This window comes from Mus pahari, chromosome 14 (assembly GCF_900095145.1).
Source record: "Mus pahari chromosome 14, PAHARI_EIJ_v1.1, whole genome shotgun sequence".
NCBI lineage: Eukaryota > Metazoa > Chordata > Mammalia > Rodentia > Muridae > Mus > Mus pahari.
In genome coordinates, this window is record NC_034603.1 from 74533595 (window position 1) to 74553169 (window position 19575).

At 44.7% G+C, this 19575-nt stretch overlaps 1 protein-coding gene across 5 annotated transcripts in view; it reads right to left on the reverse strand.

The window, feature by feature from the left end:
- Positions 1 to 990: 990 nt before the first annotated feature.
- The window catches only part of Pitpnc1 (phosphatidylinositol transfer protein cytoplasmic 1), a 266327-nt gene continuing 247742 nt past the window's right edge, over positions 991 to 19575 (reverse strand). For 3 of the 5 annotated variants that reach the window (XM_021212530.2, XM_029546167.1, XM_029546168.1), the window contains exons 8-9: positions 19249 to 19312; positions 991 to 5907 (exon numbers count right to left, since the gene is read on the reverse strand). In XM_021212530.2, coding sequence (XP_021068189.1) covers positions 5591 to 5907; positions 19249 to 19312 — 381 coding nt within the window. In that variant the 3' untranslated portion in view covers positions 991 to 5590. Of the gene's footprint in view, positions 5908 to 9512; positions 9632 to 19248; positions 19313 to 19575 lie in introns of all 5 variants that reach the window. The other 2 variants (XM_021212531.2, XM_029546169.1) reach the window with 1 other exon arrangement.

A 19575-nucleotide genomic window follows, 5' to 3' on the forward strand; every position in this document is an offset into this window, starting at 1 on the left:
ACACTGGGTGTGCTGGTACACACTTGAATCCCAGAACTTGGAAGGTTGAGGCACCAAGATTGTAATTTCAAGATCATTTTCAGCCATATTGCAAGTACAAGGAGATAAGTATATGAGACTTTGTCCTTTTTTTTTCTTCAAGATTAATTTATGTATATGGGTACTTTTGTCTTCATATATTCTGCATGCCAGAAGACAGCATCAGACAGTTTTGAGTTGCCATGTGGTTGCTGGGAATTGAACTCGGGACCTTTGGAAGAGCAGTCAGTGCTCTCTTCTTAACCACTGAGCTGTCGTCCCTCCAGCCCCCAAGATTTTGTCTTAAAAAAAAAAAGAAAGAGAAAAAGAAAAAGATGAGCTGGAGCAGTGGCCCACCCTTCTAATCCCAGCACTTGGGAGGCAGAGGCAGGTACATATCTGAGAGTTTGATGATAGCCTGGTCTACATAGTGAGTTCTAGGACAGCCAGGGCTATATAATAGAGACCCTATCTCAACCAAACCAAACTAAACAAGAACACAAAGGCCTAGCTGAGCTGTCTAATTCAGTATTTACCTATTTTACTTGGCACACCCAATGGTCCTAGACACACACACACACACACACACACACCCCAGACTTAATCTGGCTTGGAGTGAATCTAGTTGGCACTCCCAAGGATTCCTCTCAGCTATGTGATCTCAAACTCCGGGGACATTCAAGTAGCAGCTAGGTGGAAAAGGCAGTCTATATATGCATCCAGCCTTTGGGGTTATAGGTTTTCTTTTGGATATTTTTAGGCTGGAAAACTAAGGTCACTGGGAATTTCCTACCAAGGGATGTAAGAACCATATGGCCATTAGTAGGAGAGGCATTCTTGCACACCAGGCCGTCCAGCCAGGTACAGCAATTGGGGCTTCTTTCTTCCTTGTCCTGTCTTCTTTCCCACTGACGTTAACAGTGGCCCGCATTCCCTTGAGACTGGCTGAGACAGAGGATGCTACACTCAGAAGAAGATTGCTTCATACTTTATTTACAACAGAATGTAAGAAAAAGTAAGTTATTAACAATAATAAATAATGGGGGTGGGTGGGCATCGACGACAGAACAGCCATAAAAGGACACAGAGGGCTGTGTGTGAGGGTCACTTTCGCTTGCGATGGTTGCAACACTGTGCGTTCCAACACCTGGTCCTTCAGCGGTGGCAGTGGTATTTTGACTAAGTTAGCCGATCAAGGTCTCAGCTCGAAAATGTAAACGTTGAAATGACATTGGCAAGGACATAGAACATCAACTCAAAAGAACCTCTTCTCTTCTCAGGGACACTGGGAAACCGAACGGGAGACTTGAAATTCTGCAGATACAGTTTGAACTCGAAAAGCAAGAAGGTGGGGAGGATTAGTCTAAGTATTTGTCAAAATGGGGTTACAGTGAAGGGGCATGGTCTGTGAGGTTCTCCACGAAGACACACCCTCTTACATCGTGAAGTCCTATGGATCTTGAGCAGTAAGATATCAGACTCAGACAGACCACTTTGAAGGTGGTATACAGAAGAACTCAAGGTGTCTTGCGTCTGCCCATGGTGTCAACACAGTGCGACACTTTGGTCTCACCAAGAATGAAGAGCTTAATGTAGTTTATTCATGTCAACTTACAGACCAGGCCAGGATTTATATTTTTATTTTATTTTTTACAACTATGGCTTAGATGGCAGAATGTCATCTAGCTTACTAGTCAGAGGACCAGAAAAGTTCGGAAACTATTTAGAGAGTCACTCTTCATTGGATTATTTGCTTATAGATCGAAAGGATAATCAATTAACTATATGCTGGCCCTTTTTAAAAGCAAAATTTCCCATCAATCTAAGCCAGCTGCTATCCTGTTACCCTGTTGTCTCAGAGCACTGAAGAGATACTAAAGGAAGAGACATTTGAAAATATTCATAAACACATTAGCCCTGAAATTTTCATTGAAGAGAGTTCTTATCAGATGCCTCTTAGTTTAAAGTTCACTATGAGCCATGAAAGAAAAACCACATGACTAGTTTTAGCAGTATTATTGGGGGTTGTGTATTTTACTTTTAAAATTTTATTTGTGTGTGTGTGTGTGTGTATGTTCATTACACCCACAATTGAGCTAACTTATTTCCACACCATATACCTACCTGTAAATAAGTTAAAACAGTCCGCACATAGATGCGAAGCCATGATAATGCAAAGCCACGATAACAGGGTTTATAAGCAAGTCCACCAACAAACTGACAACAAAAAAATGTCACAGTTTCTTTTTCCTTTGCTTTCTCTTACTACAGCGTAAAAGGAAACCCTCCTTGGGGGTGGTTTCAGACAAACTTTATACAATAAAACCACCACAAAACCTTGACCCAGGAAAGCGCAGAGAGAGAGATGCCGCTGCCGTGCCACACCAAGATTGCAGGGATATTTCCTATTCTGAAGCCACCTGGAGTCAAGACACGTGTGGCCATTTTAGCAGCATCCACCGCCGTCAGAGATGAAGAGGGGTAAACATATGTGTTATCCTATGAGTAACTATTTCTGTTTGACCACCAGATGCTTAGGGCTGGTGGTGTGTGACTTGCTATACTGCCTTTTATACATGTATATATATGTACAGGTATGATACAGTTTTGGTGCACAAAGCTGAAGGATTTCACATGGCAGACATAGGCACTGAGTTAAGGATTCTATTCCCCCCTCAAACATGCTTAGCAATTCACGTTTCTGCTATTTTTTTTTTTTTTTTGTCTTCCTAAATTTCCATCATGCATCCATTTTGTTTCCATCCTCACAAGAGTTACTCATGTTCTATATACACATTCCTCAAAGGCTTGGATCCCACAATAGCAGATTCACATAAGGACAAAGCGAAACGACATTTGGAAATCAAGGTTCAGAAAATATCGAAGTCATTTATGCTTTGTGATGACTGGATTAAATATTCAAAGCCGCTAATGAAATATATCCAGAATCCCACCCCTTCCCTATTTGTAACACACAGAAACCACATGTTGACAGAAAAACTGAACACATACGTGTTGGTTAAGAATCACATTATCATAGGTTAGCGCTGAAGTTGGTGTCAAAGGTCCTGGGCTGACTACAGAGGAGAGAAAACTCACAGGAAGGGAATGAGAATGTAGACTTTTGAAAGTGAACCAGATTGTTGACCTTGACGATGGAAGCTGGTATAGAAAGGAAGAGTGGCGTGGTATGACTGGAAAAGCTAGGTGCCAGATGGGCTAGCCACCTGCGCAAAATCAACTAACTTGTACTGCACGAAAACTGAGGAGCCCACCCCAGCCCGCATCAGCTTGCAAATGGTAAGCAGATACATTCGTGAACTTTGCGTCTTCGGAAAGTGGAATTTTGCTTTTGAAAGCCAGACATTCTCACTGAGTACAGCTGCATGGGGGAGGGAACCACTGAGGAGTTCAAAGGGTTTGAGAAAAGATTACGGTTTTCCCACAAGCAAGATTCATGCTTCCATACCATGCAAAGAAGGGTACCCTACTACGGTACTGTCACCTTAAGGAAAAGATGCGCTGTTATGATAAGCTATTTGTAATTGCTTTCCTCTGAGTACTGGGGAGCAATGTCCATCTATAGACAAGAAATGAAGTAGACACGCTAAACACTTTGGTGCTAGGCTTGAGGGGCTAGCATCTGTGCCTCGGGAGAGGGTGTGGACCCCAGAGACATTGCAGAATGTGGAGCACTGAAGAGAGGGTGCGGGTAGGGTCCACCAGGTGGGAGGTGTCAGGGAAGGAAATACACTCCCTGGTCTGTTTCGCTTCCTTTGGGATCTGTATTGGGGGGGCATTTCCTTTCCTGAGGTTGAAGGTCACAAGTCAGGAAAGGATAGCTAGGACATGGGCTCTGGAGCTCCCCAGCTACCTGTTGTCTGGCATTGCTCTACCTGCTTACTTTCCTTGTAGGGTTACAGGCAGTGAGGTGTAAGGGTGACAGATTCCTCTTTCTGCACTTTGATGACCTACCGACCTCACCAGCTGTCGGCATACATGTCCCCTTCGTTCAGCAATGAGAGCAAGACAAAAGGGACATTTATGATCACACCTCTGTACAAACAGGAGCCTGCAATTCCACTCCTCGCCTCCTCCCGCTTGCCTGTATTTACTGGATTCTTGGGACACAAGGCAATAGCTGGATTATTTCCTTTCTTCAGGGTTATGGATTGAACCCAGGGCCTCCTGCATGTTAGCCAAGAACTCTACAATCGAGTTACACCCTGGCCCCCAATATTTAGATTATAAGGAAGGTGTAAGAGAATGGTAGTGTTTCCTACAGCCTGGTGATGGGCAAACCATTTCCAGGGATATCTGGGTGTTCCTAAGAGTAAACCAGGAGGGATGGATTCTCTTCTGCGTGGTTCAGACAGTGGTTAGTTAAACTCAGGTCACTTAGTCTACCCCGAATTTCCTCAAGTGGGAGACTGTCAATGAATTCTATTTAGCTTGTTCAAATTTCTGAGAATCATTATGGATGGTGAAGCTCACAAGTCAAACTTTGTAGGTCCCTGAAGAGAAGATGTCTGTCTCACCTGGGGCTCTCTGTTTCCGGAATATTCCACATTATATTAGTTGTGGTCATAAGTCATCCAGGCAAGATTTGAGAAGCCACCAGGGCACGGAAGGGGAAGCGAAGAGATGCAAACAGATGGGTGCTTTATTAAATTTTGTGAAAGGATATAAAGACATTATCATTAATTGCACTTGGAGCCTCAAGAAGTTGATTATTAAAATTTTCAAAAATTTAAGAAGTTAATCAGGCTCCAAATCCTGAGTCAGACTAAATCAAAATAGGAATATTGATAACAACTGGAATTCAAGTATTGGTAGTCAGCAGTCCCAAAAGATAACAATTAGGCATGTGACACCTGAGAATATATATATATATATTTTTTTTCTTTTTGTTGTTGAGAATTTCAGGTTTGATGGGAGGAAACCGATGTCATTATTTTACCACACCTTACCAAAAAAAAAAAAATAATAATTTTCTCATCCATTCACCCTTTTACCATTGAGGTCCACATCAGACTCACCAAGGCCCCCAAAACAAGGCTTCTTCCCTGGTCCACATCTAAAGCTAGAGAAGATTCTGTGGGTTTCGTTTGATTGTTTGTTCTTGAGACAGTGTCTCAAATAACTCAGGCTGGCCTCAAACTCTGTATGTAGCTGAGGTTGACCCTGAACTTCTGATCCTCCTGTCTAGTTACCATGGCTGGGATGGAGCCCAGGGTTCTACAGTAGCCGCAGCAGCTCTACCCACTGAGCGAGTGCTGTCCTCAGCCCCTCCTGTTTTGTTTTGTTTCGTTTTTTTTGTTGTTGTTGTTGTTTTTTGTTTTTTTCTAAATCATACTTTTCACATTCACTATGATGCTGTGTGGCACACGTAAGGGTTCTTGCTATCTGTGAGATTATTTAACCACATGCACAGTCTGAGATCCAGGAACACATCTGAGTGAAGGAGGCAGTCTTTTCCTCGTCCAGAGGACTCTTAAAAAAAAAAAAGAAGAAGAAGAAAAAAAAAAGCCCCAAACGAAAACAAAGGACCCAAAGGGATGTTCAGACCGAGTTACTCTGATTTGGGCCGACATGGCTTTTCAGAAGTGTAGACGCCAGGTAAATTCAGGGTGGCTTTTTTCTCCGGATCTGGAAGTGTGAGCGTCTCTGGAGCAGATTTTTTCCGGGGCCGGTCTTTGGGAATGGACAGAAATTCTGGCGCATCTGTGGAGAGAGGGGTGGACGGGGCGCTGGAGGGGGCGCTGCGCACCGAGGAAGGCAGTAGGGCAATGCTGGAGATAGAAATGGCCGGTGGGAAAACGCCAATCTTCTTGTTGGTGGCTTCCTGAGTGGCTCGTTCGAACTCTCGCACTTCATCCATTGTCATGTCTTCAAAGGGAAAAGCGGAGAGAAAAATAATTACTGTTCAGATGGGCAAATGGGTTTATTGCTAAATCTGGGGACACTACCATGAAGCTGACTCCTACCCAGCACAAACCTGACTTGTCTTTGAAGTATTAGACCCTCATTCTCTCCCCCCAACCCCAATCTTTGTTACTAAGACACATCCTGGAAAAGAACATTTCTTTTTGGATACTAACCCAAGAGTTTTCAAAGGACTCTTCAGTAAGTATTAAGGAATTACTGAAATACACTTGCTTTATCTATTTGCTATGTGTGATGTGGATGGCTGAGTCGCAGAGGAGAGAGGACCGGGTTCTCCATTCACTGGGCTGAATTCAGGTTGCCAGGCCTGGCAGTAGTGGCTGCCTTTACTCAGTGAGCCATCTCATCAGCTCAGTTAGTATGCATTACAAATATTTGTGTGTGTGTGTGTATGCATGTATGTGTGTGTGCATGCATGTGTGTCGTGTATGTCTTCTTTGGCTTACTCAGGCTCATTCATTCCTTCTGGCTCTCTGCCACAGTCTCAATGGTTCAGGTTTCTTTGCCGTGTTGAATGTGGAATGAACACTGACAACCCATGTTAATCATCAGGTGTCCTTTGTGGGGCTGGGGATCAAATCCAGGGCCCCGGGTATGCCAGGCAGGGGTTCTACCACCAAGCTACACCACTGGGTTTTTATAACATCTGAACAAAGAAAACAACAGACACTTTTTGGGTATGTGGGGGTGTTCTCTGTGGCCCCAAGGTCCGATAACTTCGTAGATCAGGCTCTGGGACTGCAAAACCCAGATCTACCTGCCTCTGACTCCCAAGTGTAGGAATTAAAGGCATGTGCTATCAGTGCACGACTAAAAAACAAAACAAAACCAAAACCAAAACAAAAAAGCCCCCCCAAACCTCAAAAACCCACTTCCCATTAAATTGAATCTGTGACCACTTCCCTATGAAATTTTAAAAAATTTCCTGAAAGAGTTTTTAACAAATGAGATAAAAAATTACAATTGTGTTGACATAATATAAAATTTATATGATTTTAAGAAAACTCGTACCTATTAACTTACCACTTTTAAGTGAATTTTAGTGAACTAGGATATATCTTTAATAAATGGATAGCAATTTAAAAAAATTACTTGGTCAACAAGTTGCTGAAATGTTGTGATATTGTATATTTCCAGCAGGGGGCAGAAAGGACACAGCACAGAATTTAGATTAAAAACAAAAACAAAAACAAAAAACAAAAAACCAAAACCAAAAAAACCAAAAACACAAAACAAAACCCCCTCAACTACGTGGCTTTATTACTATTTATACATTTTTAAAAAATATTTTTAATTCTTAGGGTGTGTGTCTGTGTACATGTGGAGCCAATTTGCTCTTTCCACAGTTACCTGGGCCCTGGCAATCAAACTCAGGTCTCTAAGCTTGTATGATGAGGGTCTTTCCCTGTTAGGCCATCTTGCTGGCCTAGCCACACACTACTTACTTGTGGTACACACAGCCTCTCAGCTTTAACTATCTTTTTTTTCCATTATGGAAAAAAAAGTACAATTGCAAAAAACAAACAAACAATAACAACAACAACACAACACAACAAATGATTCACAATCTCATGGAATCCCAAAGAAAGAGGGCAGTATTATAAGATAACCATTATACTTCAATCATGGCGACAATGGGTTTCTTACAGCCAGAAAAAAGGTAGGGGGGGGCATTCTGAGTTATCATCTTTCTCTACACACAGTTTAACGCTAATGACGAATTAAAACGGAAAGAACACATGCAAAGGTTTTAAGCTGTAAGCTCCACCCCCGCCCTCCCCCATATTATTAGCTCAGGCTGGTCTCCAACTCAAGGCAATTCTCCTGCCTCAGCCACCATGTCTGCCTTAGACCCTGAAAACAGTGGCGCTCAGTGCCCTTCAGGCATCCCTTGTCTTCCCCGCCCCCCGCCCCCCGCCCCCCCCCAGCTTTGTCTGGTCTGTTTGTAGGGAGCAGACTTCAGAGCAGTTGATGGCACTGTGTTTGACATTCCTAGGAGAAAAGGTAATCTAAAGCAAGGAACATTCTGGAACAGTTTCCTTAAAAGAACATTCCTATCTTTAGAACAGGAAAAAAAGGAGAGCTGGGAGGTATCCGATCAAAATCGATGCAACCTTCAGCAACTCTTGCTTCAACTGGTTTCCTGCAAACCCCAATCAGCGCATGCACAACAGGGGGAAGGCGGAGCCAGCCCGCTCTCAGGCGGTCACATGCGTTCAGTGGCCAATGGCGTGCACTAGCCTGGCAAGGTACGGTCCAAATCTTGCTGGGGGAGAAGGGGGGTGTGGAATGAAACATTTCCAAAACATTACCAGAAGGTCTTCCGATTCTAGAGCCTTTGTCACAACAGCTACCTCTCAAAGTTCTGTAATTATGCTCTTGTTTCTTTTTTTTTTCTTTTTTGCTCTTGTTTCTTTTAAAAAAATGAATTTATCATTTATTTGTGTGTGTATACACATGTGCATGCATGCAATGTCTGCTTAGGACAGTAGAGGGCACTGGATACCCTGGACCAGGAAGTGGTGAGCCACTAGATATGGGCGCTGGGAACTGAACTTGGGTACCTGCAAGAGCAGGTGCTCTGAACTGCTGAGCTGGCTTTAGACCCTACATTCTCACTTCTTAAAAAAGCAGAACAAAACAGAATAAAAACCAAAAGTAGCAGCCATGTAAAAGCTACATTCTTGAGTTTTCCAGTGTCTCATAAATAAATATTATCCTAGGGCCTGGGCATGGCAAACACAAGAACTCAACCGGTTCCGAGAAAGATCACATGTAAGAGATCTGGCTGAGACCTATATGATGACTTGGTGATGAGTCCCTTGTTATCCATAATGCCTCCTTGTTAGCATGGTTGACCAAGAGATAACTATGTATTTAAATTCTGGTATACGCCATATAGTCAGCTTTCAGTAACCCAAGGCTGTCATAAACCCTGGGCTTTCGAAGGCCTTTGCTAAGTAAGTGCCAGGCTAAATCTACTATGTAGCACCCCTAAATTTCAGTTCTCCACCCCTCTACCACTAGGCATGCGTGTGTGCACACACTGTAGCTTACTCTGGAGATTAGCCTAAGTCAAAAGGAACTGCTTGAGTACAACAGCCCAAAAGAGTTCCAGAAAAGCCTTTCAGAGACTACGACAGCTGAAGAGCAAAAGCCCTCCATGGAATACAAGTGCCAACTACGCCTTGAAAAGTCCCACACTTGATCCACTTCACATTTGACACCCACTGTTGTTCCTATGCTACTTCGTGATTAGTGCAGGCCATCTGACAGGTACCCCCAAAATGTTTCCACTCTCTGTGTCCTGGGTTTTATGACTGGGTTAGCCATGAAGCGAAGCCACTGAAGAGTGGAAAGATCTGGAAGACCCAGGTGACAGACACAGCCCACTCGAAGACTTGGGAGGGGGGCACCTTTACCACAGTCTCTGGGAGAGGTTCTGTTTTCACAGAAGGTTGGGGACCCCGCATTTTCACGGGCTAACAGATGGGTTTCCATGTCTGTTTCCCACAGGGTGGGCAACGCGCTTTGAACAGTCTACATACACTGGTCTGCGCATGGCTCTCTATGTCATCCACAGTGGAGGAGTGCTGATTGCAAACTTTTATGTTGGTTTGTTCATGCATGTTTTTCTCGTATTCCCGAACATCATCCATTGTCATATCTGAAAAAAGTCAAGACGTGGGCAACTTCCGTTATTAAATACAAACTTTAACGGGGGACACTTTAGGGAAAGATGGTAGCTCAGCAAAGTTTTTTTTTTTTTTTTTAAAGATTAAAAAGCAGGTGACTGACTAACTTTATGGAGTAAAAATCATAAAGTTAGATAAACCAGCCAAAGAAGGGAGTGAGGGCAAAGAAGAGTGGCGATCAAACGCGTAGGGGTGATTCTTGGAAAGTGGGCGAGAGTGTTAGCGAGTGGGCTGTGCGTAGCCTGGGATCTCCTAAAGCTTTGTTAGAAGATCTCTCTCAGGAACAGAGGGGCCAGGTGGTTTTGATTTAAGACTTACCTTCAAGTAAAACTTTCCAGAGAGATACTAGGGCATCTTTAAGTTAGTGGATTTGACAACACCAAGGACACTTTCATTGCTATGGTAGGTGGTAGGAGACAGGCTGTGGAGTGCAGACCCAGCGCATTCACTGGGGGTGTGTGAGAGTCAGTACAATTCTCACACAGATGCGTTTTTTTTTTTTTTTTTGCATGGAATACAAAAGGCCAAAAAGTGCGGGTCTTTGAGTGTAGTCTGACAGCTTTGTGATGGCTGACACTCTTCCACCCACATTGATCTATAAATACGATGGTGCACAACACCATGTTTGGCTAGAATCTATAAGTTTTCAGTGTTTCAGGATAACGAGCTCTCAGCACTCAATGGTTTTCGGCAGGAGATGGTTTTGTGGAGGTATCTGGTTGTAACAGCGGTGGAAAGGTGCTCTGTTGGCATCTCCCTAGGGATGGGGAGGGAGGGATGCTATAAAACATCCCATACGCTGGGATCTCCAATTCTCAACAAAGATTTCATTCCAAACGCCAACAGTGACCGGGTTGAGAAGTCCTGCCTCATTCTTGTGATATTGGCACTTGGGAGGCTGAGGCAGGAGGGTTATGGCTTCAAGGCTAGCCTGAGCAGTGAGATCTTGTCTCAAAAACAGAACAAATATGGTGATGCACGCCTTTAATCCCAGCACTCGGGAGGCAGAGGCAGGCGGATTTCTGAGTTCGAGGCCAGCCTGGTCTACAAAGTGAGTTCCAGGACAGTCAGGGCTATATAGAGAAACCCTGTCTCGAAAAACCAAAACCAAAACCAAAACAAAAAAAAAAACCCCAAAAACAAACAAACAAACAAAAAGAAAACCAAGGAATCCCCTCTTTCTGCAAGTGAGATGTGTAAAATTGATATTTTACTGGTCTCACCTGAAACATTCCCCTTGTCTTCCTCCCCACCCCCAACTCTCTTGCTCTTCTGATGGATTTTTCTCAGCTTTTCTCCTAGTCTAGCAAAGCTTTATCAAGTCATGGCAGAATTTCACTTCATGCCCTCACCAACCAATAAAGTATGAAGAAGAAAAAAGCATCCACGTCGTCACTGATTGGCTTAGTGGGAGATTTGCCTCGTGCGTTCCCGGCTGGAGTTTTTCCTTAAGCATTTTCTGGATCATTGTGCCTGATTTTTTTTTTTTTTAAATCTCAATCGAGTGTCATGTGAGGTTCTCTTTGCTTCCAAAGGGCAGACCTGCCAGAGCTCATGATTTAATTCATTATGGTCAGGGTCTGAGGTGGAGTGTGGCTCAAAATCTAGGCCTGGGCTATTTTATTGAACTCCAGGTGCTCCTGTCAGCCCTGGAGTCATCCATCAGAAATGCTGTCCACAAGCAATGTAAGTATGGAGAAGGCTAAGCGGCAGGCCGGGCAAGCAAGGACACGCTCTTCTTTTAGAAAGCAGGTTATTGACAAGCAATAAAAGAATGCTTCTTTAGGGTGAAGACGGAAGGGACTTAGTCAATAATAACACATTCTGCAAGACCAAACCCCACAATTTCAATGACTAATTATCAGTATTTCTTAACCACAAACACACCTGGAAACGAATACAAAGCAGTCCTGTTTAAGTACGAGTTCAAAACTGAAAAATGTGTTTCTTTGTGCACCTGTCATTAACCAATTAATTAATTGGGAAAACGAAACCCAGAAAAGGCAAAGAGTTCACTGCTTCACCGGGATGAATCTCTACAGAAATCATTCTTTATCTGTAATTAGCTCACTGCGGAGGGAGGGAGGGAGGGAGGGAGGGAGGGAGGGACTTACCACGGGGCAGACTCTGTACTTGCAGAGCCCTATGGGTTTTGTGGGCGTAAGAGAGGCAAAGATGATTGGGTGCCTTGCTCATAGTGAGATTTGAAAACAGGTCAAGGGACTGGTGGGGCCATGTGATTGACGACAGAACCAAAAGCATAAGACAAAACCAAATGAGGTAGAAGACCATGTAATATTGGTAGGGAAGGTCCTTATGAGAGCATCTATTTCTGCTCTCCCTCGCCACGCCCTCTCTCTGAGACAGGGTTTCATGTAGCCCAGGGACCAAATCTCCCTGTGTATCCTAGGAGGACCTTTATCTCCTGATTTCCTCTATCTCCACCTTCCAGTGCTGGATGCCACTGCAGCTACATGGTAGGTAAGCTAAGAAAAAGTTCCCTAAACCTTGAAATACCTCCACATACCATAACTGCATATGAACAGGAGGTAAACACTGCAGTCTGCCTTAGTGATTTATGGAAACGCTAATTAGGTGGAAAAGATCACTTTGGGTTATCTGGTTAAATGCATTGTCTTTGCAATGGATATTACCTCAAAATCCCTATGAACATCAATGCATATACTCAGAGCACACTTCGGAAGACAATTCATCCTCTTACCGATTGATTTTTCAAAGATCAGAATAATTTCTGGCAACTTGGGTTCAGAGCTCTTGCCAGAAACAAAGACTTTCTGAGGTTACCACCCAAACAGTTTTTTTCAAACATTTATTTGTGTGTGTGTGTGTGTGTGTGTGTGTATGCGCACGCACACATGCTCGCGCACACACACACACACACACGCACGCACACATCATAGCACACACGTGTGGTCAGAGGACAACTTGTGAGAGCCTGGTCTCCCCTCTACCATGTGAGTCCTGGGTACTGAATTCAGGCTGTCTGGCTTGGAGGCCTTTACCACTGAGCCATCTTGCTGGCTTTTAGACAAATTCTACATGCAAGACAACCTTAGGCGATGACTTCTAATCAATCTTGAAAGGCCATAATTTCTCTTTCTTTCTTTCTTTCTTTCTTTCTTTCTTTCTTTCTTTCTTTCTTTCTTTCTTTCTTTCTTTCTTTCTTTTTTGTTTTTGTTTTCCGAGACAGGGTTTCTCTGTATAGCTCTAGCTGTCCTGGAACTCACTTTGTAGACCAGGCTGGCCTCGAACTCAGAAATCCGCCTGCCTCTGCCTCCNGAGTGCTGGGATTAAAGGCGTGTGCCACCACGCCCGGCTATAATTTCTTTTTCTTTTTCCGTGTGTGTGTGTGTGTGTGTGTGTGTGTGTGTGTGTGTGCATCGTAGGTGTGCATATGTTTATATATGTATGAGATCATATATATGCAGAGGTCAAGGTCTGGTGTCTTCTGCTATCTCTCTGTATTTTATTGTTATTGTTGTTGCTGTTGTTTTTGTGTCTGTGGGTGTTTTGCCCGCTGCATGTATGACTGTGTACCACTTGCACACAGTGCTCCTGGAGATCAGAGATGCTGTGGGATCCTCTGGTGCTGGGACTGTAGATGGTTGTGAGCTGTCGTGTGGGTGCTGAAGACAGAACCTGGGCCCTCTGGAAGAGCACTCAGTGCTCTTGACTGCCGACTCCAGCCCCTCTGCCTTATTTTCTGAGACAGGGTTTCTCAGTGAACCCGGAGCTCTCTGGTTGGCTGGCAGGATTCTCCTGTCTCTGCCTCCCCAGTGCTGGGATTGGGTGAAGCCCTCTCCTGCACAAAGTGACTCTGCTGAGGTGGAGTTCCCTCTGTTCCTGGCTTAACCTTAGCAAAGATGGTCTTGTCCCAGGGGACCTGTGAATTGAGGCTATTTCGTTGTTTCCTCAACCGTCAGCTAAAGACTCACAAGATATGGTAAAATAGTTTTCAATTAAATGGGCCTTCTAGCCCTTCAATGTTTATCATCTTTCTTGCTGTTGATGTCAGATAGGGTCTCTTGTAGCCCAGGCTGGCCTTGGACTCCTGATCTTCCTGCCTCTGCCTCTCAGATACTGGAATTATAGGTGTGTACCACAGTGCTCAGTATCATCATGACTGTTTTACACATTTTTGAGACAGGGTCTCATTTGGCACAAGGCAGCCCTGAACTTGGTAGACAGCTGAGGGTGACTTTGAACTCTGGTCCACCTGACTCCATCTTCTGACCGCTGGGTACTGTTTATGCAGCATTCCAGATTGAACTGGGGCTTCATGTATGCTAGGCAGGAACTACACCAACTAAGCCACAGCCCCAGGCCCATTTTAGTAATTTTTTTTTTTTTTTGAGACAAGGCATCTCTATGAAGCTCTTGCTGCCTTGAAACTAACAGATCCACCTGCCTCTGTCTCTTGTGTCTTCATTACTTGGCGTGTGCTACTATATCTGGCTTCATTTTAGCATTCATTTTATTTATTTAAAGTTTTTATTTACATGGACACTTGTGTGTCTGGCATGCATGTATGTGCATGTTTGTGTGTGTACCCAGGAAGACCAGAAATGGTCTTTAGATCCCAGCAGTTACTGGTGTTTGTGAGCTGTCTGACATGGGTGCTAGGAGCTTAACTCCAGTTCTCGGCAAGCACAGCAAACACTCTTCATTGCTGAACTAGTTCTCTAGCCCCTGAATATGTAAAACTGCTATTTATTTATTTAGTCCATCATTCAAATAATGCCAGGATCATGCTACAGACAAAGAATTCAAGGTGAGCTAGCTCATCAGGAAAACTGCTCTCCACCAAGTCTGGTGACCAGAATTCAAATCCTAAAACCCACGTGGTAAAAAGAGGGAAGGAACTTCTGAGAGTTGTCCTCTGACCCCCACACATGCTTCATACCACATACGAATCCAAATAGTACTGAATTATAGAAGGAAAGGGCTTAATCCCTTACAGCTTCTTTGACCAGTCTTAGGACCTCTGGAGAGAGTTGTGGGGAAGAGACTGATGGATTTTTTTTTTTTTTTAAAGAAATCTTTAAAGATTTATTTATTATATGTAAGTACACTGTAGCTGTCTTCAGACACTCCAGAAGAGGGTGTCAGATCTTGTTATGGATGGTTATGAGCCACCATNGAGAGAGAGAGAGAACACACACGAGAGAGAGAGAGAGAGAGAGAGAGAGAGAGAGAGAGAGAGAGAGAGAGAGAGAGTCTTAACTGCATTTGAAGTGGCTCCAGCTTACTTGATCTGGCTAATCTCTCCCCTTCTACCCTCTTAGGCTATAACAGACAATTGTTCTATCATTTTGAGGCAAAACTGAAGTTGAAACCTTTATTTGGGCCTTGGAAGACACTCGATTATGAACTGTCTCCAGCAAACTGGTGGCTGTCCTTCCAGAAGATTCAGTTTTAAAGTCTCTTTGTTACTGTCGTTTGTTTGTTTGGAGACAGGGTCACATTATGTATCCTAGGCTATCCTAGAACTCATTATGTAGCTCAGGCTGTCCAGGGATTCATGATCTTCCTCCTGTCTTAGCCTCCTGAGTACAGGGATTGTAGACATGCACCCTTAGGCCTAGTGGGAACGTGAAGCAAGTCATTAGAACAGTTATAACCTAACGAGTGCTTTTTACATAAAGCTTAGGCCCTTCTGCTCTCTTTGTGTTGGAATCGGCCAGTTCCCTTCCTAGAAAGATGAACACACACACAGGTTCAGGGTCTGCTTCCAGGAAACCTGGGGCCCCTGGAAGATGCTGGTGTGGTGGACCCACACAGCTGCGGCTCCTTTTTCCACCTGAGCTTGCTTCTTGCCTTGCCAGGCCTTCTCTAGGGATCCTGGCTGACTTCTAAGCAACTTCATAGGGCCGTTTCATTTACCAGCCAGAATTCAACCTCCCACATTTTTTTTTGGGGGGGGGGAAGAGTCAGGTTTTCAAAGACATTTGTGAGGCCCCCCCTCAGTCACAGGGTCCCTGTGGCAATCTTCAATGCGCCTCTCTGAGAATACTGTCAGATTTGAGAAGCCAATCTGAGCCTTTTTTATGAAGCTGGGCTGGCTATTTTTATCTATGTCCCCTCTCACCCCATCTCCTGAAATGTGTCGTGGCTCGGCTGATTAGTGTTCTAGTCATGCGGAGAGGCTCAAGGCTCATGGATAAAGACCAATCAGGGCCTTGGAAAGCAAACTCAACTCCTCCAACATGGCCAACGCCGATACTTTACGAAGAACATGAGCAGAATAAAATCTGCTTAGGGAAATGGTTTCGTGACTTCCAAGAATGCTGGAACTCAGTAGAGATGCAGAAATAAATCCTTGGGTGAGAAAAGATCACCATCCCGAACAATGTCTTTTCTTTACTCCTAATTAAACACTGGAGATGGGGAGTCTAATTTGAAAGAGAGAGAGACAGAGACACAGAGACAGAGAGAGAGACAGAGACAGGAGTGTCCTGGAAGATGCTTAAGGACGGACAGGGTGCACTACCCAAACATGCTACTCAGGAGGTAAACAGCACCCAAACCCAGCCCCAACAATATGGCATCTGTTGAGTCTGCCCAGAAGGGGGACCCTTTTCTAACACATCTGCTTCAAGGAGGAGGATGGCTACTTACTTACTTCTTCTTCTTTTAATTCTTATAAGGTACCAGAGCTTAGCAGCCGGCCCTGAAGACATCTAAGATCCTTCTACTCTAATCTATTTGAAATGAATTATTTAAGCTGTCCTTGTAAGCTAATCTGCTTTACATCCCAGGCTGTGAGCCAACAGTTCAGAATCAACCTGGAGGGCTTCTGGAACCACAGTGGGCTAGGGTAGGGACCGGAGACTGTGCGTCTCTAACCAATACCCAGGAGATCAGGAGGCTGCAGGTCCAGGGACCTTGCTTTGAGAACCAGAACTGTAGCTTGTGGCTCCTGAGGAGGCTGCTTTACTTGGCCCCTGTCCATGTTTATTAACAGGGGCCTCGCTGAGCCTGTGTGGGATCAAAGGGAAAAAGGCAACTCAAGGTACCCGAGCCGAAGGGTTATCCTTGTTTGGACTCTGGCTCGGTTATAACACACCCATCTATCTGAAAGACCCATAGTTCCCCGAATGACCTTGAATCAGTACCGTGGCTGAGGAGACACGGTGGGGCAGGGCCTGTTTCTATTCATTTAATTTCCTGCGAGGCTGCTACAGGTAATGAAGGAGCCACTGTGTTCCAGGGCAGCAGCTCAGCTGGGCTGCCGAGGTCTGCAAGAGGTTATACCAAACCGATGGTCTCGTTCTTAGAGCCTTGCTGCCTGAAAGCCTTGTTTTGGTTGAGACGGTCAATGTGGACACAGCGGGTGGAGACCACTCTGGGGTCGACAGCCAGCCCTGATGGTCTACATTCACCAAAGCCTAAGCCTTCCAACCACAACTCGGCCACAAAGAAGATTTTGTGATCAAGAGACTCCTTGAGTTGCTTTCCTTCTCATCCTAAGTAAATAGGTAGGAATTCTTAAAGACCTTTCGGCTGGAGAGCCTGTGTTTCATCTAATATATTATTCTAGCTTTAGGCTCTTGTAATAATCTGAGAACTCTAAAGGAGCCTTGCACATGCCAGGCAAGTCTCTCCCACTCTCTTAATTAAATGGCCTAAAGTCATCACTTCCTTGCTACGGGCTTAGCTTTGACAGAAAAGAATCAGGGTCTATTCTCCATATTCCCCTTACTGGATATACAGCCCCACTTGGATTTTTTCCTCCTCTATTGGTTGTCAACCTCTTTTTCTCATTAAGAAAAATTATTGGGGCTGGAGAGATGGCTCAGTGGTTAAGAGCACTGACTGTTCTTCTAGAGGTCCTGAGTTCAATTCCCAGCAACCACATGGTGGCTCACAACCATCTGTAATGGGATCTGATGTTCTCTTCTGGTGTGTCTGAAGGCCGCTACAGTGTACTCATATCAATAAAATAATAAATCTTTAAAAAAAAAAGAAAAATTATTATTGTATATGTGGGCATGATATGCATATCCCATGATACACCTGGGCGGATGTTAGCCGACAACTCTGTGGAGTCAGTTCTCCCCTTTTAACCTTTAACATGGGCTCTGGGGATCAAACTCAGGTCACCAAGGTTGGCAGCAGGTACCTTTACCCACTGAGCTATCTTGCTGGCCCCAAACCCTCTTTTTAGAAGGGCAGGCTTGGAATGTTTTACCTCTATAAGCAGAGTGAAGCCCTCCTTTTAAAATTTCTGAAAAGCCCTCAGTAGCATTCCGGTGCTGGAGAACCCTCGCTGAGAGCTTTGCCTCCCGCCTGCCCATCAAGGCGGCAGATTTGGGGACTCTCTGGGTGCCTGTCCTTTGTGTAATCAATGCAACAAGGGAACCCTGAGCTCTGAGAAGTACAAGCTGAGAAGACAAGACAGATATTAACTCGAGGATGTTCCCCAGTGACCTGTCTCATAAAAGCCAGGTCGTGGCGAGTCTTCCTGACAGCAGAGTGCATGTAAATGTCCTGTGGTTGTGGACCCTAACCACCCAAGTGGGGATGGGCACCTGGACAAAGCAGGGAGAAGCGCTTACTCTTCGGCAGGTGCAGAACTGGGAAAATGGAAACATGAGACTAATGAATCCTGTAGCCTGGCAGACCAAGCCTTTTAACCCTGTGGCCTGACGACCAGCACTGCCTTCACCCATTCTGTTCAATGTAGCCTTTCACTTTAAGATAGGATAGCGGAGGGCATCAGCTGCTGCTCTGGAAATGGAGGGCATGGGTGGAATAAGGGTGGAAAAAAAAAAAAAAGACCAAAATACAATGTAGGGTACATCCAGGACAAATAATGTGACTTAGGACAACAGACACACACAGTTGGCTCTATCCTAAGTCACTGGTTGGGCGTGCTCACTTCTATTTATAGCCAAGGACACAGGCCACCTAATGACTGACTCGGGGGAGGCAGGGGACTCATGTCCACACAGCTGCAGTGCTGAGCACTCAGGGAGCGTGGTCCATCCATCATGGTACCAAGCAAACCTTGTTCTTATTTATTGACAAGGTGCAGAACTTGTTTAAAATCTTTTGAATGGCATTAAAAACAAAAAACCTCAAAGAATCCAAAAAGCCAGAGCAGTGTTTTCCATTAGAGTTGTCCAGTCACCTATGCCTCCCTCCATCTGTCCTTGACATCTTAGAGAACTTGTATGTCTCCAATGAGGGTCTGTTTCAAGTGTTCCCTGCATCAAGGGATTGTTACTAAATAAGATGCTTCAATCAGATAATGTTGAAGTTTGGGATAACTTAGGATGGGTCTGAAATCCACCCTGCCGAGAACAATGGAGCCCTGTGTGTCGGTAAGACAAGCATTGAGCACGCCGAGGTCCTACTTGGTCAATAGTTCTGTGGTTATTTCAGACCGAGCTCCTATAATTACATCTTTATTAGGCTCACCAGACAGAGCTATTTCCAATACAGGAAGTGGTGGCCTACCCTTTGTTGTTGTCCTTCTAGGTTACACTTGAAGCTGGGTGGACTGAAAGCCAAGTCAAGGTGTTACGAAACCATTCTCCAAGTTATTTTGGGCCATCGGACTTACCGTACCACTCATCAACCCATGCAAAGGCCTGCCTGTGTCCAATCAGCAAGATGTCTCGGACCACCTGAAGAGTAAGAGAAGGAGGTTGAAATTATACCAGGTACGACCAAGAACATTTGGGGGTTGAGGGGCTAGGGGCATGGCTCAGTGGGTAAGGTGCTGCCTGTTTAAGCGTGAGGGACCGAATTTGGATTTTTAGCACCCATGTAAAAATTAGATGTGTTGGCCAGGCAGTGGTGGCGCACGCCTTTAATCCCAGCACTCGGGAGGCAGAGGCAGGCGGATTTCTGAGTTCGAGGCCAGCCTGGTCTACAAAGTGAGTTCCAG